We start from the raw sequence: 26,066 nt of genomic DNA on the forward strand, positions 1-26,066 counted from the left end.
TCGCCGATCGCCGCCCTCCTGAACGTCACAAGAGGGCGGTGATCGGTTGCTATGACAGCCGGAAGCCTATTGAAGGCTTCCAGGCTTGTCTCTGCACTAGATCTATTAGACGATGCCAGAGGCATCGTCTAATAGAAGTGCTGCGATTTTCCTATTCACTGCAATACTGTAGTATTGCAGTGAATAGTATGAGCGATCAGACTCCCTAGGTTTCAAGGTACCTAAGGGGTCTGATCATAAATGTAACAGAAGAAAAAAAAAAAGTTTTTAAAAGTATTAAAAAAATAAAAAAAATATAAAAGTTCATATCACCCCCCTTTCCCTAGATCAGCTATAAAAGTAATTAAAGAACATTAAACATATTAGGTATCCCTGCGCTCCAAAATGCCTGAACTATTAGAATATTAAAACATTTATCCCGTACTGCGAACGGCGTAGCGGCAAAAAAAATAAAAACAGCCAAAAAGCGTTTTTTTCAACACTTTGCCTCCTATAAAAAATTGAATAAAAAGTGATCAAACCATCGGATCTTTCCCCAAATGGTATCAATAGAAACGTCATCTTGTCCCGCATAAAAAGACACCACAACCAGCTCCATACATGGAAATATGAAAAAGTTACAGGTGTTAGAACATGATGACACAATTTTTTTTTTCTATTTTGCAAAGTTTATCATTTTTTTAAAAGTATCAAAAAATTTCAAATACTATATAAATTTGGTATCACCGCGTTTGTACTGACACGTACAACACAGGTAACATGTCATTTGTACCAAACAGTGAATGCTGTAAAAATTAAACCCATAAGAAAATGGCGCAAATGCATTTTTTCTCCAATTGCGCCTCATTCTGAATTTTTTTCCAGCTTCCCAGTACATTGCACAGCATATTGAATGGTGCCATTACAAAGTACAATTTGTCCCGCAAACAATAAGCCATCATGTGACTCTGTGAACTGAAAAATGAAAAAGTTATGGCTCTTGAAATGTGAGGAGGGAAAAACGAAAATGCGAAACCAAAAAATGGCCTGGTCCTTAAGGGGTTAAATATCGTCTAAATTCTGCCTTTTGTTTTCAATGGGAGGCGGTGACAGACTCATGTTCTACTTAATGTTTCTGTAGTTTCTGGGGCTAAATCACTATGGGAACCGCAAGGTGATGTTCATGCTTTATTGGCCCAACTCAGTTTCAGGTTTCTGATGTGGATTTCACAAGTCTGGTTTTTGAATAGAGATTTGAGGCCAAAGACCACCACAAATTCCTCCATGAGAATTTATCCTAATTCTTATGTATTAAAAGGTTTTTCAAGGCTAAAGATATTGCTAACCTATGCTAAGGATATGTCATAAATGTCTGATCAGTAGGGGTCCAACACTTGGGACCCCAATTGATCAGCTGTTCTCAGCAGTTGATACATAGAATGGAACAGGAAGCAGACAGCTCTGTGTAGTGGCCAAACCAGGTTACTACAGATGAGATCTACTTCAATGGGAACTAAGTTTAAGTAACCTGGCAGCTGTCTGCTACCTGCTCCATTTCCTAGATCAGCATATGAGAACAACTAATAATACAGGTGACTGCTGTTATACCCCCTCCCATCTGATATTGCTGACCTATTCCTAAGACAGGTCCTCAATATATTTAGCCCCTTTAAATTCTGACAATCTACAATTTCTTTAAGAGACCGCATACCCACTTTGGCAAATTCACAGCTGAAATGCCAAGTTTAAAGTATTCCAATTGAATATCTGATACACAGACCTCTATTGTTCTAGCTGCTTATGTTTTGTTTCCACATGGTCAGAAATTCTCTGGGTACATCTAAAAGAAGATCCCCCTTTCCCTGAAACCAATTAAACTAAAACAAGTGGCTGTAACTATACACATTTCCAGTTCTGTCAGTGTTAAGAGACAGGTCTACCCTTTAAAATGACCTGGTAATTTTTAATCTGACTAAGGTCACATTGAGGAAGCTCCAGTACACCCTATCAAATGCCTTCTAGGCATCCAAGACAAGGAATGCATCGGGGCTCCCCAAGCGAACAGCTTTATGAATTAAGTAGACAGATCAACTTGCATCTACAGTGCAGATGTGAACACAGCCTTATATGTTTCCCTTCTGCTCAATCCACTCATGGCTTTTGTTCAAAAAAACCACAGCATAATTTGCAAAAAACAAAAACAGTTTTTCTTCAGCTTGGAGCCTCTGCCTTAAATTGATTAATGTTAATTAAATCATATTCAGGTAGGCTCATGAAGACTGATGTTAAGAGCTAATACAGTGTGCTCCTTATGTATAATGAGGCACACCCTCTACCGGGCGATGCACCTAGGGACGGAAATGTCAGTTCGCAGCTGGCGAACACTTTCCTGTTATTTATGCCAGATTTCTGGCATAACTGATATTAAATTTCCCTTCAGAACACCCCCTCTTCCAGAAAGTGGCAAAAGTATTGCAGTTATTAAAAAGTTTCAAATAATTGTGACTTTTTATTCCCTGTACACCATAAAATTGGTATAAAAGGCTTAATAAATCTGGGCCATTCATTATTTGGCCTTTGTAATATTTGCGGGTAATCTGTATTCCAAATGTTACTTTATCCTTGTTTTTAATAGTAACATCATACGTTTAGCCCAAAATGTTTCCTTATGACAATTTTCTGTAATCTAAAAGAAATCTTTAATTTCAACCTGCATAACCTACATTGTGTTTGCGTAGCCCTGCATATATGTGTAAGTTCTATCCTTCTTTATGATATCTTGAATTTCGTACAAGAGTGCTACAGGTGGATTTAGAAACACACAATTCAAATAAATATTTTTTAAAGTACCGTATATACTCGAGTATAAGCTGACACTTTCAGCACATTTTTCATGCTGAAAACGCTCTCCTCGGCTTATACATGAGTCAGGGTCCATGGAGCACAGAAAACTGGAAGGGGGAGGTCCTTTAGTGCTACTGCTCTGTGATTGGCTTGTCATGAGGTCACGTGACTGTGGTGTCATCAAAGGTCCTGTAGCCACTGGTATGTAACATCTGAAGATAAGGTTGAGTCTAAATCCTAGTAGCTTCGCTCACACCAGAGTCCGATCACATGGTCATGACGTCATCAGAGGTCCTTTAGCACACTAGGATTTAGCATCTACCCTGCAGATGAGTGGTCAGGATTCATTGTGTCTTATGGAAGATGTCTGTTGTATGGAGGAGAGGAAGCTACAGTAAAGTGACACACACAGGGACCTTCCTTTAGTTACTCTGCCTATTAATATCAGGCATTTGGGGTTATTAATTTAGTTTAAGTAACTCCATGTGCCTCACATTAATAGCAGTTAACCCCATCATGTCCCTCATATTAACTCCTGTGTGCCCCATATAAGGGTTACTAATATGTGAGACACATGAGGGTACTAATGAAGGACCTTAATTATGTAGATACCTAATTATTACCTCCATATGTCCCACATATCAGTAACTCTTATGTGAGGCACACAGGGGGTTAATGTGAAGGACATGATGGGGTTAACTGCTATTACTATGATCCCCATGGAGTTACTAAGCTGCAATGCACATGACCAGACTTTTTATCTGCAATGGTGGATTTCCCCCCCCCCCCCCTTCCTCCTCGGCTTATACTTGAGTCAATACGTTTTCCCAGTTTTTTTGTGGCAAAATTAGGGGTCTCTGCTTATATTCGGGTCGGCATATATTCGGATCGGCTTATACTCGAGTATATACGGTATGTTTTAAAGGGGTGCATTAAAGGCGTTGTCCACGAGTATATTATTGAGATATATACATATACATATATATATATATATACATATATATATATATATATATATATATATATATATATATATATATAATGTATGTGAGAGCTGTGTGTCTGAGTAGCCGCTTTCTATGTACACCCACTTCAACTGATTTCGAGGTTTCTTTTATGTTGTGTGCATTTCATGGCTCAGAACTTCCTGGTAATATGCTTAGAATGCATTTGTAAAGTGTTATCTGTGTGAAGAAGGAAAGTGACTTTGCAAGATAAAAATATAATCTAGAAATGGTGACTTTAACTGCCTACTTGTTTTTATTGCACAATGTGAAATCTGTATACTTATCTCTAGAGAGCACATAGAATAATAGGATAGTGTTAAAGAAAAGGTCAGCTATAAGTACCAAGGTGCACAGACCTTAAAGGAACATTAAACCTAGAAGTACATGATAAAGCAAAGTAAGAAATATAGTTGTAGATATTGTAAAAGTCCTGCAGGAGCAATAGTTAATCTCCTTCTGACCTGCTCCATCTTAAAGCGTACCTCCAATTTTCAAACAACTTTTCATAAATCAATAATGTAGATGAATATGGAAACATTTTCAGTACATCTTATTAAATGTTAATGTTTCCATTTTATTAGGCTGCTCTCTTCTTCCTTATCTTCATTCAGGCTGCTTACTTTTATAGAGTCCTTTTCTATATTCACTTCACTCACACAAATCTATGGAGATAGGAGTAGTGTCTTATCTTGAAAAATAAGTGTTAAAAGAGCTCCCTGGCTCTAGGTTCACACTTGTGTTCAGGATTTCCGTTCTTCATGTCCGCTTGTGGACCCGGAAAACAGAAACCCAATCCATGTGTAAAGCGGTTACCCGAAGACCCCATAAGACACTAATGGAGTCCATTGAGTTTCTGCCCATCTCCACTCGAAATGCAGAGAGAAAAGTCCTGCTTGCATAACTTTTTTCTTGATTTTTTTTCTTCAAGCGGATTCAGAGACAGAATCCTCAAATGCAATCCAAGCACTGGTGTGATCCCAGCCTTACTCACAGTATAGCATCTGCAGTTATTTGTCTTTCAGCAGTTTCCTCCTTCCCAGAGTCTTCAATGTAAATAGTAACTCGGCTTGACAAATGATGAAGGAACTATGGAAGGGGGTGATTTTCTCTGTTTAAAGTTCCTTTAAACAGGGTTTCGGGGATTAAAATATTAGATTAGCCGTAATCTGATGCCCGGGAGACCTAAAAATCAGTTGATGACACAGCTATGCTTTGGTGAGTAGTTATCTCTTCAAGCACCTCATTGGTTGGGGTGCTGCAGTCTGATATTGATGACTTTGCATCACTGGAGCCCTGAGTTCAAATCCAGCCAAGGACAACATCTGCGTGGAGTTTGTATATTCGCTGGTTGCCTCCCACAATTCACTGACATGCTGAGCTTTATTTGGGAGTGATTGGAATATCTGTAAAGTACTATGGAATTTGCTGGTGCTATATAAGTGAGTAAAATAATATATATCATACGTGCTGTCATTTGGTGTAGTTTGTAGTCTTTAAAATTGAGTGCCAATGTAAACCAGAGTTCAGAAATAGGAATGGGTACCTTTTGTGTAGGCATTTGTCTCTTTCCTTTATTTTTATGTAAAACCAAAAAAACAAGGGATCAAAAAATAATGTTAATACGAGAGTAAAGAATGGGTACATAGGGGAAAACTGTCAATCAGAACCCTTGCAATGATTGCCTAGGACTCTGAGCAGGTCCTCACACAGTCTTTTTGTGGCTGTTTTTGCTTAAGGGGATTCTATCATTTCGAAACCCTTTTTACAATAAATACATGTAGGGGTCGCCTTAAGAATGGCCATTCTTCTCTTACATTTATTATTCTGATCTGTGCCGCCGTTCCTGAGGGACTGCTTCTTTATTTCGTATTCAAATGAGTTTTCTCGCAGTACTGGGGGCATCCCCAGTTCTGCTTGAAAATGCTCCAGCGATGGCCTCTGTCTTCTTCACCGCCTTCTTCTCTTGCTCTCCTTCTTCTCTGGGTCCAAAAAAGTGGTGACTGCGCTTGTTCGTCGGCTATTTTCCTGTGGCCTCTCCCGTTCGGCCCACAGGAAAATTGTAATTTTCTCTTTAGTACCCACCTTTCCCAAGCATTAAGTGCTGCTAGTTTTGGTGACTGATGTGCTATTTTAACTCTGTACTATCAGAAGGGTGTTGTCAGGCAGGAAACGAGAAAGGAGATTTGATTTGCAGTTCCAATCAGAGGTAGGCCGTGACAGCTCAGAATCATGCACCCTCACTTTCCGGACACTTCTCTCCTGACAGTACAGGACCCAGATAGTTTTGGTGCTTGATATTTTAACGGCACTTATTGCTCTGGGAATGGTGGGGACTAGAGAGAAAATTCCAACTGTTCAGATATCGGTGGGCCAGCATTACATGATACAAAGAGCTGGACTTGGCAGAGGTGCTGAAAGGTCCTTTTTAAGTTCCTTTGAACCATTTCTGGCTCTGGCTCAAAAATAATGTAGCATAAACCTTGTGTATAACACCATCCTATCTCTGATACTTTGATGACTTTGCATTTTAGCCATATTTGCATATATGCTGTCAGTGTGGCTTGGAAATCCCTGAAACAAAGTGAAATAGTTATGGATCTCTCCGAATGAAGACAAAGAGGCAAAGCACTTAGAGTAACAGACTTATTATATGGGTTAATGGTGTGGACCTCAGCAGTGTCTCAGTAAAGTGTTATATATGTATTTTTTGTGGTTTTATACTTTGTGTGAAGTAAAAACTATTACCTTAGGAGTTGCTGTTTGTATTCTTCATTATTTATATTGGGCAAATTGTGAGTGTGTTATTTTTTTTCTATCTTTCAGAATGTGGAGGAAAGATGCACTTAAGAGAAGGAGAGTTTGAGAAGGCCCACACAGATTTCTTTGAAGCATTTAAAAATTATGATGAATCTGGGAGCCCAAGGAGAACAACGTGCTTGAAATACCTAGTCCTGGCAAACATGCTCATGAAGTCTGGTATAAACCCATTTGACTCTCAGGAGGTATAACTCTTTCTGTATGCTGCGTGAACATCTGATGGTTGTGTTCCTTGGTTACAATCATTTCTCTTCTTTCCCTTAGGCTAAACCTTACAAAAATGATCCTGAAATTCTAGCAATGACAAATTTAGTAAGGTAAGCTATTGCTTGTATGCGGCTATCTATAATACCATCCATACATCTTAAATTGTATGTTACTGAGCCATACATTGTCAAGGGCTAAGTAGATGCATTTAGCCATATGACAGCAGGTCGAGTAACATAGCAATTGATGTCCCAATACTTGAAGGGGACTTTTCACCACCAACATCAACACTTTGCATCCTTCAGTAGGTGCTGCATCCCTGATTCTGGCCGAGTTGGAATTTTTCTCTAACCCTAAGGTTCCCAGCTATCATTACTCTGTACATGTGTTGTCCTGATTTTCTGGCCTGTACCTTATGATGGGAGAGGAACTCCTAGCATTATAGATATATATGCTGCTATGAGTCCCTGCCTTCCAGCAACATTCTGTACTGTACTCTGTACAGAATAGTATGACGTTGGGAGACGGGGACTCCTAGTAGCACAGATAACTATTATTCTAAGAGTCCCTTTATTGTCATGAGGTGCAGGTCGGTGAATCTGGCCAACACACAGACTATATTTCACGGCTGAAACTTGGTTGTGCGAGTGCAGCCTTAGCTAATGTACCCGTTATATTAATTAGACTCTCTACTGTTAGATGAGCAGTCCTGAGTAAAGAACAGAGCTTACCACTCCTTCACCAGGGTACCTTAACTGCAATGAGTGCCTGCATCAGTATCGATGGAAATGCTCATTGCACTTGTAATGTAAGGATGGCGCCTGCAGGCGTTCATTCTTGGATGGGTGGCAGTGGCTCTTACTGCAGGATGAGCACCACTGATCTAAATAGACTAAATTGTTGAGTGAGAGTTAATGAGAATATAATTGTTTTAACCGCTCAGTGATAGATCTTTATTGCTTGGAATGGATTTAAAGTCATTAGACTCCCAACATCCCTAAACAATGAATATCTGTGTGAAGAGGACGGGCATAATACTGCTAATTCCTCTTTTCAGGTTATGCTGCAGCTCAATCCTATTCAGTGAATGAGATTGCCCTACAATACCATGCACAGCTGCTATACCATGTACTTATGCATATCTTCAGTCTGTCAATCTGTCAGCAACTGGTCAGTGCCGGCTGTCAGACGTTTACTGATCTAATAGTGATTAAATTGTCCTAAGTATGGGCCATCAGTAATTGTAGTCCTGGAAAACCCCTTAAAGATTAACATTTCTTTGGTAGCCTCCACATCCTTCCCTGCAAGAATGTCCCTGGCACTTATTGGACAATGTCACCGTCTAGCAGTAACACCCCCTTGCCTGTTTATTTATACAGCACAATACAGAGTTGTTTTAAAAAAATAAATAAAATCAGAATAAGTTCATGAAGAAAAGTGTTTTCTAAAATTGACAGGTCATCTCTGCAACAGAAGTGTAACGTTTCTTCAGTCTGTGTAACATTTTAATGAAATAATTTGTTGATGTAGCTTCTACAGTTTTATTTTTTGACACGTGTTGACGTGTCAAAATATAAACTTGTGGCCAACCCAATTTGTTCTGCTCCATTTGGCCATTTCCGTGTGGAATACTGTGCCTATTGGCTGCCAATGGAAAATTGGCATCTTACTATTCAGAATTAAAAGCTGATGTGCCAACATTTCCATGAGTAGTATAACATTGGGCTAGGAAATATAATGTTTGTTATAGATTTTGATATGATGAGTCTTTTTTTTTTTTAAATTTTTTTTTCTTTTAACAGTGCCTATCAAAATAATGACATCACTGAGTTTGAGAAAATTCTGAAAACAAATCACAGCAACATCATGGATGACCCCTTTATAAGGGAGCACATTGAAGGTGAAAGTTTTTCTTGTTTACAGATAAAGTTTGCCTAATACCGGTAAGCGTGGAGGCTTACATGACTAATACTTTGTTTAGAGAGAAAACTCCTATGACTCGTGTGGGTCACGTAATTGTTACCTTGGATTGGCAATTACTTTGCCAATGTCAATCTTCACGTTCTGCAGTGAGCGCTGTACTGTTTCTCTTCTACGGACCCACATGCCACCACTGCTCTATTCCATTTGAGAAACTCAGGACCCCCATGCTTGTGATCAGTAGAGATCCTAGTAATGGTACACTCAACAATTGTTTAACTTGTTTAAGATGGCATCAATATAGTATTACAATTAAATTGGGCAGACAGTGATGCAAGTTAAAGTGACCTGTCAGTACAGTCTGCGCATTTGCTTAGCAGCTAGGCAGACTGGATAACTACTACTGGGTTTGATGGATTCTATAATTAATAACTACAATGGATAAAATAGTCAGTCAGGGTACCGCTAAACCATAAGTTACACTCCCAGCCGGGTAGACATCATTGACTATAATTGGATCCTGGGGTTGTCCGTCATTTTTTACACTGAAACTGGGGGAGGAAAAAGTCCTGCACGGAGCACTTTCATTGGACTCTGCAACAGAGTCTCCAACAAAAACTCCAACATTCATGTGAACATCTCTTTTCTGTTAGTGTTGGAGTTGCTACATTAATTTTATCGTCTTACATTTGTAATGTCTCCATGGCTTACATATTTGTTTACGTTCCTTAATTTTTAAAAATCTATTAATATATTTTGTTTCTTCTAGAGCTTTTACGAAACATCAGAACACAAGTGCTTATAAAATTAATTAAGCCTTATACAAGAATACATATTCCTTTTATTTCCAAGGTAAGAATTGTACTATTGTTTGGTTTCTCAGAAACCACAGTGAGTTTCTGTATTAATACAAGGAGTCCATATTTCTTAAGAATACTTGGCTGCAATGAAACTTGTGTTTTATGTGTCATATTTTGTCTTGATTATTCTAAAAGCAATGTTTTATTTGCATGTTATCATATTTTACCTCATACTGCAAATTAATTTACATGTATGGGGGCGTTCATACTAGCGTCAGTGTCTGACAGCTAGCGTCCAATGCTAATGTCCGCGCAAAATCTTGAAGGATTTAGCTGTCTGCTTGAAAAATCGGACATCTTTGCAAACGGACACTTAAGGACAGACACGGACAGTAAAGGACACACATGATATCCCATTTAAAATAATGCAAAATGGAATGGACACAGCTAGTGTCCGATGTTAATGCCCGCGCAACATTTTGTGCAGACATTAGCATCGGACACTAGCTGTCAGACACTGACGCTAGTGTGAACCCTGCTTATATTGTAGAGTACGTTAATTAAGGCCTTAGGATGTACATGTTTATGGCTGAGGCCATGGGATAAGAAGCCATACCTGTCGGAGACCAGCAACAATTGACTAGCAGGCTCAAACAACCCTCTGTTCCCAGCTACTTAACCTCTTTAATAGGGTAATCTAATAATCTAAGCAGTTGGACTCTCCCTGTCACCCGATCAATGTTATTACAGAGTGTTTATAGGTTTCCATCGTAACTAGAAGAGTAAAGTCTTGTGCAGGCCGAGGGGGGCTGAAATCATATATATACATTTATATTGACTTTGAGCATTTGCGTGCCTTCCATCCCCTATTCATTTCTGTGTGTGGTTTCGATCTGTTACGATTTCATGGAGCAAGAATAGATCGTGCTCTATAGTTATCAGAAGCCCTCTCTGACAGCACACTGACTAGTATGCATGGATCCCCAAGAAGTCCTCATTTATGCCATCTTTGTACTCCCATTAAGCTCTGCATCTGGCATCTTCTCATAAGATATCTGCCAGTATTACACTGACAACGATACTTCTGTATTGTAGTGTATTATATCAGTGATCACTTACTTGCATAACAAAATCCCGTAGTGGGACTGAATGATATGGGAAAAAAAAATTAAATTCGACACTAAAGAATTTATAAAACAAATTTCTTATATTAAAAATATAAAGAATTAAAAAGTGCATCCAAGTGGCATGGAGATAAATTATATTTTATCACCGCATGCAATAAATGCATATGAAAGAAATGCTAATTTCTGGTACCCTTTGAATTATTCTCATATATTGTGCAGTTTTCAGCAAAATAATATGGACACATCTTATTGAGTCCTTTATTCTGTTCCCTAAAAGTCAATACACAAACAGCCTGAGTGGAGAGAAGCCCCTTTATACAACACTTGAAAGATGTTGATTTTAATATTCTCCTGTCCCCGTGTTTTTGTGCCTCCTCATGTAGAAAGCTATATTTTATTTTTTTTTCAACTGAGGTCACGCTATGTAGCCCTTGCTTTTTAATAGGATAAGTTTTATTTGTAAAATAACACCAATTTGGAGTACAAATAAGAACAAGAACTCAGATTTTTTTAAAAAAAATTCTATCATTTACAAGGAATAAAATACCAAGTATGTTTGTTTTTTGGTTTTACCACTTTTGTGCAATTAAAACAGTGTTTAAAAGGCTCCTTTCTTTGTGTCACCATATACTGAAAGCCAAGACTACTTAAAGGGGTTTTCCAGGCAGAAATGTTTTGGTTTTTTTTAATAATGGTCTATTAGTGCTAGCGATGGGTTAATAAATACACCCATATATCTTTAGCAGCTATTGGAGTGATTTCTGTGTGTCTCTAGTCACTGCTGCATCTTTTGCCTTTGTTTACTTGGTGTTAGCTTCCTGTTGTGCTGTTTCCTGTGTAAGCTGCTGCACTAACTCCCTCTCACTCAGCCCCCCCTCCTCTCTCGCTCCATTACAAAACTCTCCATCTCACTAAGCCCAGCCCCCTCCCACTCTCATTGACTAGCGATCCTGCCCATTACTAGCCCCTCCACCTCCCCTATCTTTCTTTAACCTAGCAATCCTGCTGATTATTAGCCCTTCCCACCCTCCCCATCTCCCTGGCTAACTTATTCCGCCCACTGCTAGAAGACAGGAAGAAGGGGAGGACCCATTCCCCTGCACCCAGGAAGGCTTGGTAAGTATTGCAGAGAATTGGAGAGGGGGAACAGTGATGGTGACGTTCCGTTGCAGAAGCAGTGCAATGGAACGTCACCGGATTATCAGAAAATGTCCCTCCATATCCTTCACATGACCTCTCCAGGGATATGGGTAATTAAACTTTTTTTTTTTTTTTTTTTTTTATAAATTGAAGTAAATTAGATGTTAGGTAGGCGAGGGAGTTTAGTTTAAAGAGGACCTTTCATCAGATCGGGCACAGGCAGTTTTATATACTGCTGGAAAGCTGACTGTGCGCTGAATTCAGCGCACTGTCGGCTTTCCCGATCTGTGCCCGGTGTAAAGCGCTATTGGTCCCGGTACCGTAGTGCTTTACAGTCAGAAGGGCGTTTCTGACACTTAGCCAGGGATGCCCTTCTGCCCAGCAGCGCCTATCGCGCTGTGCTCTAAGACTGGGGAGGAACACCCCCACCCTCCTGATAATACTCATCTATGGACGAGCACTGTGAGCAGAGGGAGAGGGCGTTCCTCCCCGCTCACACAGTACAGCGTGATAGGGCGACCCTGGCTAAGTGTCAGAAACGCCCTTCTGACTGTAAAGCACTACGGTACCGGGACCGATAGCGCTTTACACCGGGCACAGATCGGGAAAGCCGATAGTGCGCTGAATTCAGCGCACTGTCAGCTTTCCAGCAGTATATAGAACTGCATGTGCCCGATCTCATGAAAGGTCCTCTTTAAGGGATAATCAGTTTATCCTGGACAACCCCTTTAATTTTCCCATTGATGACATTGGAAACAAACTTTTATTTTTATAAGATATCATCTATCACCAGAATGAGCAAAAAACAGACAAAATAAACCTTTCTGCCATTGTTAATTTTAATCTTTCACTGTGATATCATGTGAATATCATAGTCACTGTGAATATTTACCATTCATGTCCTTTTTCGTATCTGTGAGCAGATTAACTATAGTACTGCCAGAATCCACAATAGCGTAAGTTTAGATATGACTCCATTGTTGAACTGTCAGGGTTCCCTCTGAGCACTAGCTGGTGATATGCCTATAATAATGAGGACAAGCTTGATGTCAGATCACAATTTTTTTGGTTTTAACCAGATTTCCTGTAAAGCACATGTAATTTAATATAGACTGTGCTGCCTCAGGTATTTAAAGATGGAATGAGATTCTTGTGTAACCCATAGACATTAAAATGAACGTTTCATGAAAGTATAACTTGGAAATCAAGTTTGGGGACATACTTTGCAATCTTTTTTTGACAGCTTAAACATCTCATTATAAATCTGGTGGGCCCTTCCCATGGCCCCTTATTAAGACATGGGCAGTACAAAAACAGATTGGGCAAACAGCTTTTAATGCTTTGTTTTTCAGAAAACTGGCACACATAATCCTCCCTGTTGTTTAAGAGTTAAAATATTTGCCATATCTAAAAATACTTCTTTTCTATTAGATAGGGTTCAGCTCCTTTATGCAGTAACATGACATGTTAGGTAAAATTAAAGGAGTTATCCAGGACTATGATATTGAGTTCCACTTCCTCTTCTTGGGCAGTGACATTACATTCGACGTCACATGACTATGCTGTAGCTTAGTCTCATTCAAATGAATAGGGCTGAAATACAATACCAACAACACTATTCATTGTACAATGCTTTGCTTGGTAAGCAGTGAGGAGACTAGGGCAATCAATATCACAGTCCCCGACAACCGCTATAAAGTGGTCATGTGTATGAATCCTTAAAATTGGGTAAATAAAATCGTAGATGAACAACAATACAATAGAGTCTACCATGCCATAAACACATTTGTGGCATATACTTGATATTAACTCAGACACCTAGAAACTAAGATTTTTATTTACTGGACATTCACACCAAAGGTTCATATGGTCAGTGATGGTAACAGATAGCAGTCAAGTCCTTGACAACCCCTTCATTATATGGTAAAGTTGAAGCGCACAGTCAGGTGTCTGGCTGCCTTGGCAATCCCCTGGCATCCCACGGTTACGTTATGAACCCCTTCCTTCTGTCTAATTGCCCTTCTGGCATTACAGAGCTTAAAGGGGCTCTATCATTGGAAAAAGTCATTTTTAACTAATCACATCCTTGCATAGCTGTTAGAAAGGCTACTCCACACCTAACTTTTGTATGTAAATTGCCTCAGTAGATTTTGAATAAGTTTGTTTTTATTCATATGCTAATGAGTCTTCTCCATGCACCTGGAAGTATCTAATTAGCATATCAATAAAAACTGACTTATTCAAACACTACTGAGGCAATTTACATACAAAAAGTAGGTGTGGAATAGCCTTTCTAAAGGCTTTGCAAGGATCTGATTAGTTAAAAATGACTTTTGCCAATGATAGAGCCCCTTTAAATGGCAAATACGGCACCAAAATTAACTGCACGTATTGCTCAGGAAAAGTGGCGGCTTGAGAGAAAAATTCAGTTGAGCTAGGGACATTAACAGTTGCGAAAAAATTGAATGGGTGAAGTTGGTGAAAGAGTGTTCTTTCAGGGGTTCAGCATGTGGCAAACAATTGGTAGCGAGCCTAGTTTTATATTGCTAGCAAATGGTCAGGAAAGTTAGTTATTGTTGCTGAAATACACCTTTAGTAGTTAGCACACACGGAATGACGACGTACAGTAAAATCTTTGAAAAGGTTAACTATGTAGTTGAGTTACATTTACACTGTAATATGAGGAATTTAGATTTCATAAAGTTACACAATGAACTATTAGAAAAGATAAACTTTTCCCTGGGTGTTGCAGTACATGCAAACAACAGATATGGCTTACTGTTTGTGCAGTCCTTTGGCTCTATTACGTTCAGGCTGTCATGTGCTTGACATTTAATATCTTATCTGGATTTTTTTCTTGACCGGAAACTCTTTGTTGGTAGGTGTGACAAAGTTTCATATACACAATATACAACATAAAATATATAGAAAACTGTCACATACTGGAGTTGCTATAAAGCAAATCTACAGGCAATATATAGCACTAAATGTGTACAGTGTATGTATTGCAAAGCTGTCTTAGGCTAGATATATATATATCTGTTTAGCAGGAGACTGCATATATGGGGATAATGAGTTAAAGAAATTCTATCATTAGAATTCTGTTATAAGTTAAACCCACGTCGGAATAGCCTTAAAGGGGTTGGCCACTTTCAGACCAATATTAAAAAACAAATGTACAATAAAGATATACAATTTTCCAATATACTTTCTGTATCAATTCCTCACGCTTTTCTAGATCTCTGCTTACTGTCATTCATTCTGTTACTTCTAGAGGATAAAACTCTGACCATGGTCATGTGATTTACGGTCCATGGTCATGTGATTTACGGTCCATGGTCATGTGATTTACGGTCCATGGTCATGTGATGTGTACACAGGTGCACAGCTGATTACCAGGCAGATGTCTGATTATTGTGCTGTGACTATAACGAGCGGCACCTGTGTGCTCATCACATGACCATGGACCATAAATCACATGACCATGGACCATAAATCACATGACCATGGACCATAAATCACATGACCATGGACCATAAATCACATGACCATGGTCAGAGCTTTATCCTCTAGAAGTAACAGAATGAATGACAGTAAGCAGAGATCTAGAAAAGCGTGAGGAATTGATACAGAAAGTATATTGGAAAATTATTGTACTTTTTATTATACAAACCAGAACATTTGTTTCTCAATATTGGTCTGAAAGTGGCTAACCCCTTTAAGAAAGGCTATTCTTCCCCTACCTTTAGATGTCTTCTCCGTGCTGCCGTTCCTTAAATATCCTGGTTTTTGTCCATATGCTAATTCGTTTTCACTCAGTTCCCAGTGCTGCGAGAAAACTATCCAGCGCCATCTTCTTCGTCTTCTCCGCCTATTCTTCCTTGTCCCGTAACGTCTTCTTCAAAAAGCGCTGACTGCGCATGTCCGTCGCCATTTTACTGTGACTGAATGGGAGAGGCCACAGGAGAATAGGGGAAGAATAGCGTTTCTTAAGGCTATTCCGACGTGGGTTTAGCTTAAAACGGGATTCTAATGATAGAATCCCTTTAAGAGCAGGTTCCATGTGTCAATTACAAGCAATAGTCCAGGGCGAATTTGATTTATATGGGAAGTAAATCATGACTGTTTCTGCTTCTGTTATTATGTGCAATCAATGTTTTTTGGCCACAGATCCTTTTTTGGTAGCTGCTGTTCTATATTTGAATGAAGCTACAGTATGTACACACCCTAGTAACTACTGTCACAGAAAGAAATTTTCATTTTGTGACATATTTTGATAGTGGGAGCAAAGATGCACCCTCTGTGATTTGTCTAGTAACTACCCTGTAGAGTAGTATTCTTTCAAGAGTTGTTTGTGCGCACCGTGTGGTGTCACATTAATAGTTCGCAAGGCTGTTGTTTGTACGTGCCATCATTCAGAAAGAATACTGCTTTCAGTATTTAGTTACTGAATTGATGCGGAGATGATGAGCGTAACATGTGCAATAGATACCTAAAGTGGAGTTGTGAGCATATTAAACTGCACACATTAAAGGGGGGCTCTATCAGCAAAATCATGCTGATAGAGCCCCACACATGCGTGAATAGCCTTTAAAAAGTCTATTCAGGCACCCTAAATATTATATTAAATTACCCCCCCCCCCCCCCCCCCCCCCCGTTTTAAAATAAAACCCTAAAAAAGAATGTGATCTACTTACGCATCGTGCACGCTGGGCGGGCATTTAGGGTGCGCCGCCTTCTTCATCCACGCCTCTTCTTCCTCCGATGTCCTCGGGTCCCGTCCTCCTCCAGCGCTCGTGAACTGACATTGATATAAAAAAAATGGCCTGGGCGCATGCGCAGTAGCATGCGGCTTCTACTGCGCATGCGCCCAGGCCATTTTTTTATATCAATGTCAGTTCGCAAGCGCCGGATGAGGACGGGACCCGAGGACATCAGAGGAAGAAGAGGCGTGGATGAAGATGGAGACACACCCTTAATGCCCGCCCAACGTGCACGATGCGTAAGTAGATCACATTCTTTTTTAGGGTTTTATTTTAAAACGGGGAGGGGGGGGGTAGTTTAATATAACATTTACGGTGCCTGAATAGCCTTTTTAAAGGCTATATCAGCATGATTTTGCTGATAGAGCCCCTTTAAATAACCTTACATCTCTTATGCTTTAGTTATAGTATGATCATGCTTTGTGTTCATAAAGAAGTCAATATAAAAAACAAGAAAACTTGATAATCTTCAGTAGTTGATACCTTTTTAATCGCTAACTCATAATGATGACAAATGGCTGACGTTTCGGCACCTCTAGGGTCCTTTATCAAAGTAAATTTAAAAACATTTCTGAAGGATGCATATATATATATATATATATATATATATATATATATATATATATATATACAGAGCAGGCACAAAGGGTGTTAGATTTCAGGAGGAAGGGGGGGGGGGTTTGTTAGTAATTGGTAGAGACAATGTAAACACTTACAGGTCCTTATCAGTTCACACGTTACTGTAAAAAGACATGAAACTCTGTGACGCATTAAGTCCACACTCAAGTGTTAGAAGCAGTGTCATGAATTTATACTCATGTATGCGTCTTTCTCTCTTTGATCTGAAATTCCCTCTCAAAACCAAAATTTTCATGTGATCGGTGATATTGTGGTCCCCACTACAAAAATGCTTTGACTCGGGAAGGTCAATTCTTTGTTCTTTAATTGTATGGCGATGTGAGTTCATACGCGTTCTAAGTTGCTGTCCGGTCTCTCCAACATACAGATTATCAGTGGAACATTTGGTACACATAATTAAATACACTACATTGGATGTGCTGCAGGTGAAGGTATCTGGAATTTTATATTCCTTGTTCGAGTTTGGTATCTCTATCCTGTCAGTGGTCAGTATGTGGGGGCAGGTTTTGCACCTCTTATTTCCACATGGAAATGTTCCTGTGTTAGTTGGAGGTGACAGTGAGCTACTGACCACCATATTCCTGAGGTTTGGTGGCTGTCTGTAGCATAGGAGAGGGGGGGTCCGGAAATATGGATGTTAGACGGTGGACTTTTTGTAGTAGTGGATGTAATTTGCGTGTGATTCCTCTCAGCGTCTCCAGGTGGGGGTTATATGTGACAACCAGGGGCACTCGATTGTTATCCTTTTTGGTATTGTATCTTAATAAATCCGATCTTGGTATCCTGTGGCTCTGGTGATTTACCACCAGGATACCAAGATCTTGGCAAATCACCAGAGCCACCAGGATACCAAGATCGGATTTATTAAGATACAATACCAAAAAGGATAACAATCGAGTGCCCCTGGTTGTCACATATAACCCCCACCTGGAGACGCTGAGAGGAATCACACGCAAATTACATCCACTACTGCAAAAAGTCCACCGTCTAAAATCCATATTTCCGGACCCCCCCTCTCCTATGCTACAGACAGCCACCAAACTTCAGGAATATGGTGGTCAGTAGCTCACTGTCACCTCCAACTAACACAGGAACATTTCCATGTGGAAATAAGAGGTGCAAAACCTGCCCTCACATACTGACCACTGACAGGATAGAGATACCAAACTCGAACAAGGAATATAAAATTCCAGGTACCCTCACCTGCAGCACATCCAATGTAGTGTATTTAATTATGTGTACCAAATGTTCAACTGATAATCTGTATGTTGGAGAGACCGGACAGCAACTTAGAACGCGTATGAACTCACATTGCCATACAATTAAAGAACAAAGAATTGACCTTCCCGTGTCAAAGCATTTTTGTAATGGGGACCACAATATCACCGATCACATGAAAATTTTGGTTTTGAGAGGGAATTTCAGATCAAAGAGAGAAGCAGTGTCATGAATTTATACTCATGTATGCGTCTTTCTAACACTCGAGTGTGGACTTAATGCGTCACAGAGTTTCATGTCTTTTTACAGTAACGTGTGAACTGATAAGGACCTGTAAGTGTTTACATTGTCTCTACCAATTACTAACAACCCCCCCCCCCTTCTTCCTGAAATCTAACACCCTTTGTGCCTGCTCTGTATATATATATATATATATATATATATATATATATATATATATATATATATATATGCATCCTTCAGAAATGTTTTTAAATTTACTTTGATAAAGGACCCTAGAGGTGCCGAAACGTCAGCCATTTGTCATCATTATGAGTTAGCCATTAAAAAGGTATCAACTACTGAAGATTATCAAGTTTTCTTGTTTTTTATATTTCCAACCCACTGGCTAACACGGTATAACAATGAACATTTTCCTTAAAGAAGTCAAGACAGCTGTGATGTATCCATTTGCAAATGATCTACCAAAAATTTAGATGGAATTTGCCCACTTTTTAATATCTTTGACTACGAGAATAGCAATGAAGTCTAGTATTCTTGCCATTACAAATGTATGATAGGGTTCACACTACCGTTGGTGTCGCTTTAAAAAAAAAAAAAAAAAGAAATGGACACCTATCATAACAGACACAAACAGACAGTAACTAATTTCCTTAATAGTTGGTCCTTATAAAGACTTGAGCTACATGCACACAACCATATGCATATAGCCGAACTGTGATTGGACAACACATGGAATACATCCATGTGCCACCCATTCCTCATGATGTCAGTGAACCCAGGAATGGGACCTGTCCTGAATCTTGCCGGGGTCTCACGGGCCCTTGAAAATGTTCTACTGCATGTATGGGGCAATAGACATGAATGTGTCAGTGTGCAACCGTGGAAAAACATGACTAGTACACCAAAAATACACATGGTCGTGTACATGAGGCCTTGAAATTGAACACCACCACATAACAGAATCCATCATTTTTTATTATTTATTTAAAGCGAATCTGTCATCAGTAAATTTAGCTATAAACCTAATCCCCAGTACCTCTTAAAGAGAAGCAATCACAGAAAAACCACAGACAGGACATAACCCGAAAATCAGTAGGATTATGTGCTGCCTGTACTTAACATGGACATTACACATCAGCAAAGTATACTGTGGTTGTGCTTAAATAGTCACACACCTCTTCTGGCTTAGTTTTTGTTAAATAAATCAGGACACCATATAATTTGTCATGTACTGAAGTCAGGTTCTATTTACCTTTTTAAGACCGCCTCAAGACCAGATGTGTGTGTTATGTCCTGATACATAGACTTCAGAGAGGGTGGGCATTTTCTCATGACTGTGTGTAAATAGATGGAGTTTAGCTATCCTACTTCTGACACTGTACTGTATTAGTATCTATATTACACTGTATTATATCTGTTACACTCAGTGAAAGAAGTTTATGGACCTTTCTCATAATGTTTTTCTTTCTGCTTTCTTCCAGGAGCTTAACATAGATGTAGCGGACGTTGAGAGTTTGCTGGTGCAGTGCATACTGGATAAGTATGTAATCATTTATACTTCTTTTGCATTGCATTTTTTGCTAACCACTCATTTTGTAGATTATAAATAATTGTGTTTTGTTAAATAACACTGATGACCACACCAGAGCCTAGAAGGGAAGTGTTCCGCTTAAAGATGACCTGTTACCACTCTTGACGTTCCTGTTTTAATAATGGAATTCACTATAAAATCACAACACTGGAGCATCATTTCTCATAACTGCTTTTTCCCATTAGTCCTATAAATTTATAATTAAAGTGACAACTGGGCGTTACCATTCACTTTTATAAAGGGCAGTATCTATACATACAGTGCTCATTGGAGAATGTCTAGGGACACACCCCAAATTGGTTAATATCCAGTTTATAATTTATTCATCAGTTTCTAGTAGGAACAAGTTTTTTGTTCACTCAAAATCTGAAAAGCCAGATAGATTCAAGCGTAACTAATCTTTCAGACCGTTTTTTATTTTCTGGCAGCATTTATGTCATTGATAAATTCCGTAATGTGTGTGTGTATACCGTATTTTCCGGACTATAAGGCGCACAAACCTACGATTTCCTCAGAAATCGTAAGTGCGGCTTATAGTCCGGTGCGCCTTATATATGGATGGAAGCGGCGGCAAAGTCTGCGTGCCGCTTCCATATATACATAAAAGGCACCGTAAGGGTGCATTCACAGTACGGAACGCCGGCGTGTATCACAGCCGTACACGCCGGCGTTACAGCAGGGCTGCCGGACACTTCCTATTCATTTCTATGGGAGCCGGCATGCGAGCGCTCCCCATAGAAATGAATGGACAGACACTTCCCATTCATTTCTATGGGAGCCGGCATGCGAGCGCTCCCTATAGAAATGAATGGAAAAAAGCAGTCCATTCATTTCTATGGGGAGCGCTCGCATGCCGGCTCCCATAGAAATGAATGGGAAGTGTCCGGCAGCCTTGCTGTCACGCCGGCCTGAAACAGAACGTGAAACTTACCAAGCGGTGCAGGGCGGGCATTCAGGCCTCCTCTTCCTCCGATGTTCCGTCCTTCTCCTCCGGCGCTCGCTGATAATGGCCTGGGCGCATGCGCAATATCATAATGCTTCTACGGCTACTGTGCATGCGCCCAGGCCATTATCAGTTAGCGAGCGGCGGAGGAGGAGGACGGAACATCGGAGGAAGAGGAGGCCTGAATGCCCGCCCACCCTGCACCGCTCGGTAAGTTTCACATTCTGTTTCAGGCTTTTATTTTAAAACGGGGGGGGGGTTTAATCTAACTTTTACGGTTGGGCTCTATCAGCATGATTTTGCTGATAGAGCCCCTCCTCGCCTGCCGAGCGCTTCCAATAGAAGCGGCTGGCACGCGGGGGGTTAAGCGCCGCTGGCAAAGTCTGCCTGCCGCCGCTTTCAATAACATATAATGCGCACCGGACTGCGGCTTATAGTCCGGTGCGCCTTATATATGAACCGAGACGGACTATAAGGCGCTCATGGGCAATGCGGCTTATAGTCCAGTGCGCCTTATAGTCCGTAAAATACGGTACATTATATAAAATATAAATTTGCACAAGGCACTCAGAATGTACATTTTTATTAGAGACACCGAACTTGCAGCACGTTGAACCTTTTTTGGTCCTCAGAACCACAGCAGTTCATCGTGGGTGCACAGGTATCAGAAGTCCAATGGTATTCCTAGAATACATTCAAACAAACAATATTACTCCACCCACCTGAACTGTTGGCATGCTACCATAACTAAATTGTGGCCCTCCATGGGCATGGTCCAGGGGACAGGGTATTCTCATTTCAGGGGAGTGGTCAATGTCAAAGGACAGGTGTCTCTGATAAAGTGGCTATTCGGTGTGTGTGATGTACAGATATTATATGTATGTCAACAATAATTAATACAATTTTTTCTTTTTTTTTTCCTATTGTAGCACTATTCATGGGCGGATTGATCAAGTTAACCAACTTCTGGAATTAGACCATCAAAAGAGAGGTGGCGCACGATACACTGCTCTAGATAAATGGACCAATCAGTTGAATTCTCTCAACCAGGCTGTAGTCAGCAAGCTTGCTTAACAGAACAAGCTTTTACGTAATAGCAAACCAAGTACTTAAAGGCAACAGTGCAGTCATGTAACCCTTAAAAAGGACTTTGGATTGGTAAAGATGAACTACTGTTGGTTGGTGTGTGTGTGCCCTGAAAAAAACAAAAGGAAGTGCTTTCTGATCAGCTGGTATGTGTTTTGCTGCTGCATTTTTCCCAAGAGAATAAACTAAAACAGCTTTAACCTCCAGAAGATAACCAAAATATCACAGGATCTATGCTGTATTGTCACCTTGCCCTGTAAAGTATAACATTCTAGTAAAGTTTGCCACAGGCAAATCATGTCCCGAGCGAAGATTTTGTCACAATTTTAACTCTACACTGACATATTACAGTTGGTTCAGTATAAACATGTTTTACCTTTAAAGAATGAAAAGAAAAAAAAATATGTAAAATAACCTGCAATAACTTGAAATGCGTATTCTTTTGAAACTTCCTTGAACAAACTGACCTGCTGGCTGCATTTAGCAAGGAGTATTATGACATATTATATATATATATATATATATATATATATATATATATATATATATATATATTATTTGTAGGCACTTAGAAGGTGGCACTTAGGTTTCAAGCAGCAAAATAAACTCCTCAGCTCAGAAAAGAAGTTGTGTATTTTTTGCTTGGGAACGCAAGACACATTTGGCAATACTTGCAGGATAAATTGTTTGCAGTGATTTTTGAGGCCGTGTTGATGGTACTCCTCCATTTAACACAAAATACAGCTTCATTTCTCTTGCATATACTTGACAAAGCAAACCGTAGAAAAGTCGAAGCTGAATAAATGAGAAATATTTATTTCTTACCTGTGTCCAATGTGTACTGTTGTCTTAACCACAGGAAACTAGTTTGTTTTCTTTGCAAAGTATTTTTAAAATAATTCTGAAACAATTTCAGCTGCTCCTGTAGACCATACTTTTCTATGAGTTACAAAGCTCTGATTTGTGCTGAATAAGGGTGGTGGTCTCAGAGCGGACAGAAAAAATTCTAAATCGAGTATTATTACAATGTGCTACAATTGCTTACTTTTTCATCATCCAGATGGACGATTTTATATAAAGCTTACCTTTAGTGAAAAACACCAGTGTTCGACCCTGTATAGCAACGTTTTGAGAATTTTTTCAGTTTGAACCAAAGTTGTTTGTGCTGCAGACCACATTAATAGGAAGCTCCCATTGTCTGCCATGTTCCAGATAGAGTAGAACAGTAGCCCAGTCACTCTGTCCACAAGCCTAAACTTACATTAATTTGCCCCTCCGTTCATTCTCACATTTTAGAATGAGAAATTGCTTGCTTAAAGCGTAACTAAACCTGTGGACAATTTTTGATTTTCTGGCTGTATTTGTGTCATAAATAAATTTTGTAATTTACTTTATTAACAAATTTTGGCTCCTTTGTGTGAAACTCTCTTCCTTGTTTCTGTATTGAGAGCCGTTTCTGCCACTCACTGAATGTTACTGTGTATGGATGTACGGGAGGGTCACTTAAAATAGTTATATCACAGACATTATAAAACATATATATCACGGTTTGCTCAAATGGTCAGGGTTAGGATATTTCTACTGCCAGAAAATCAAAAGTTGTCTGAAAGTTTAGTTACGATTTAAGTAAATGCCCTTGCTGCTGTGATCACAGTACTTTAGTAGTTTCTCGCAGACACACACACATACACATGCATACGTACACACACATATATACGTACACACACACAGTGCTTTCAGTGGCCTATTTGGATAAAACATTCTTGTTTATTTCAGTAATTTCTCTAATTCTCATCTATTTCTCTCAGCAACATACCGTATATACTCGAGTATAAGCCGACCCCCCTAATTTTACCACAAAAAAACTGGGAAAACTTATTGACTCGAGTATAAGCTGAGGGGGGGAAATGCAGCAGCTACTGGAAAATTTCAAAAATTAAAATGGTCGGAGTTTTTGGGTGCAGTAGTTGCTGGGGAAGGGGAGGGGGTGTTTTGGTTGTCTGTCTGGCCCTTCCCTGGTCCCTTGAGGACTGTTTTTTCTTCTCCCACTTGGAATTCAGTCTGGCTGAATATAGGGTATCTGGAGTGCTCCTATTAACCCCTTCCCGACGGAACAGGAGCACTGCAGATCCCCTATATTCAGTAGACCGGGCACTTTCAGACACAGGGATACTTCATGTGTATGTGTTTCACAGTCATTTTCTACTTTTATATGTATTCTATTCTTTTTTTTTTTTTTTTTTTTTTTTTTTTAAAGCTTTTTTTCACGCTATTTTATGGGAGATTCGATACATTACTGGTCATAGGGGGAATTTCACTCCCCCATCCTCCTGATCATTGGAGGACTTGGACGTCGTTTCCCCAGCAATCGGAGGCTTATTGCCTGTCCTGTGAATAAGGAATAAGTGTCCATAGCGCAAACCCCTTTAAGTTTCCATATATCAGTACTTTGAGTTGGTGATTGTAAACCAAAGCAGGGGATGGAGGCTACACTCCTATAAAGGAAAGATTTGGACCCATTCCAGGTTTCAGCTTATTTATGCAAAATATTTACCATGTAAAATGATCTAAGGTGCATTTCCAAAAGTGTTTTTTAAAACATGTAACCAGAGGTAAGTTTTAATGTAAGATTTGTTAGTACTTGAAATGTCCTGAATGGTACATATTGGAGAAAATTCACTAATTTACCACAAATGTTATTGAAAGTGCCATTTTTACAGCACCCATGCCCCTTTGGGTGGGTGGGAGCAGAATATTAACATTTACATTACTCTTGTGGCATACATTACAGAAGTTTATGACGGCTATGAACCAGTATTGATGAATTCTCCCTAAAGTGTTTATCCTATAGAGATCACTGCAACCTTTCTCTTTACAGTATGCTATATTGAAGAAAAAATCCTTAAAGGGAGCCTGGCACTTGGACACATAAACCAGTTTTAGATATGCAGATGAGGCTTAAGTGCAATGGGGGTACCAGATTCTCCAAGGCTCTGTATTGCAGTTTGAAAAGAGGGCACAGCCCATTGTACTTCAGTATCATTTGCATATGTATATATGCACCATTTTCTTGAAAAAGGCATTTTATATCTAAAGGCATTGTAGTACTTAATACAGTGCACTGTATATAGTCTGATATCAAGTTTCTTGGTGACAGACTCTCTTTAATTTTTATCTTAGGCCTGGTTCACATCTGCATTCGGTGTTCCGTTCGGAGAGTCCTTTTGGGGACCCTCTGAATGGAATACCGAACGTATTAAAAAGCGGTGAGCAATGAAACCACATGGATCCCATAGACTATAATGAGGTCTTTGTGTTTTTCTACGCGATGTTCACACGAATCATGCAGCGAGAAAAGTTAATTCTTGAAGTACTTTTTGTTTTGCAAAAAATATATATATATATATATATATATATATATATATATATATATATTTATATTTATTAGTTTGGTAATAAAACGAAGAAACAAAGCCTGTAAGAGATTTGCACAAATGCAATTTTTCTCTAGTACCACCCTATTCTGAATTTATTTCCAGCTTCCCAGTACATCATACAGAATATTAAATGGGGCCATTACGATGTATAATTTGTCCCGCAAACATTAAATGCTCATGTGGAAAAATAAAAATGTTATGGCTCTTGGAAGGCAGGGGGAAAAACGAAAAATTGAACAGTGGCTGTGGAGGCAAGGGTTTAACAGAGCAGAGGAGAAACTGTACAGAAAATAGAATTAAGAAAA

At 39.5% G+C, this 26,066-nt stretch overlaps 1 protein-coding gene across 2 annotated transcripts in view; it reads left to right on the forward strand.

The window, feature by feature from the left end:
- The window catches only part of COPS2 (COP9 signalosome subunit 2), a 40,928-nt gene extending 17,202 nt beyond the window's left edge, over positions 1-23,726 (forward strand). For both annotated transcript variants that reach the window (XM_075273351.1, XM_075273352.1), the window contains exons 8-13: positions 6,654-6,832; positions 6,912-6,964; positions 8,657-8,754; positions 9,544-9,626; positions 20,186-20,244; positions 22,168-23,726. In XM_075273351.1, the coding sequence (XP_075129452.1) occupies positions 6,654-6,832; positions 6,912-6,964; positions 8,657-8,754; positions 9,544-9,626; positions 20,186-20,244; positions 22,168-22,312 (617 nt within the window). In that variant the 3' untranslated portion in view covers positions 22,313-23,726. The remainder of the gene's footprint in view (positions 1-6,653; positions 6,833-6,911; positions 6,965-8,656; positions 8,755-9,543; positions 9,627-20,185; positions 20,245-22,167) is intronic.
- Positions 23,727-26,066: the final 2,340 nt, after the last annotated feature.

Source organism: Leptodactylus fuscus, chromosome 5, assembly GCF_031893055.1.
Source record: "Leptodactylus fuscus isolate aLepFus1 chromosome 5, aLepFus1.hap2, whole genome shotgun sequence".
Classification (NCBI taxonomy): Eukaryota; Metazoa; Chordata; class Amphibia; order Anura; family Leptodactylidae; genus Leptodactylus; species Leptodactylus fuscus.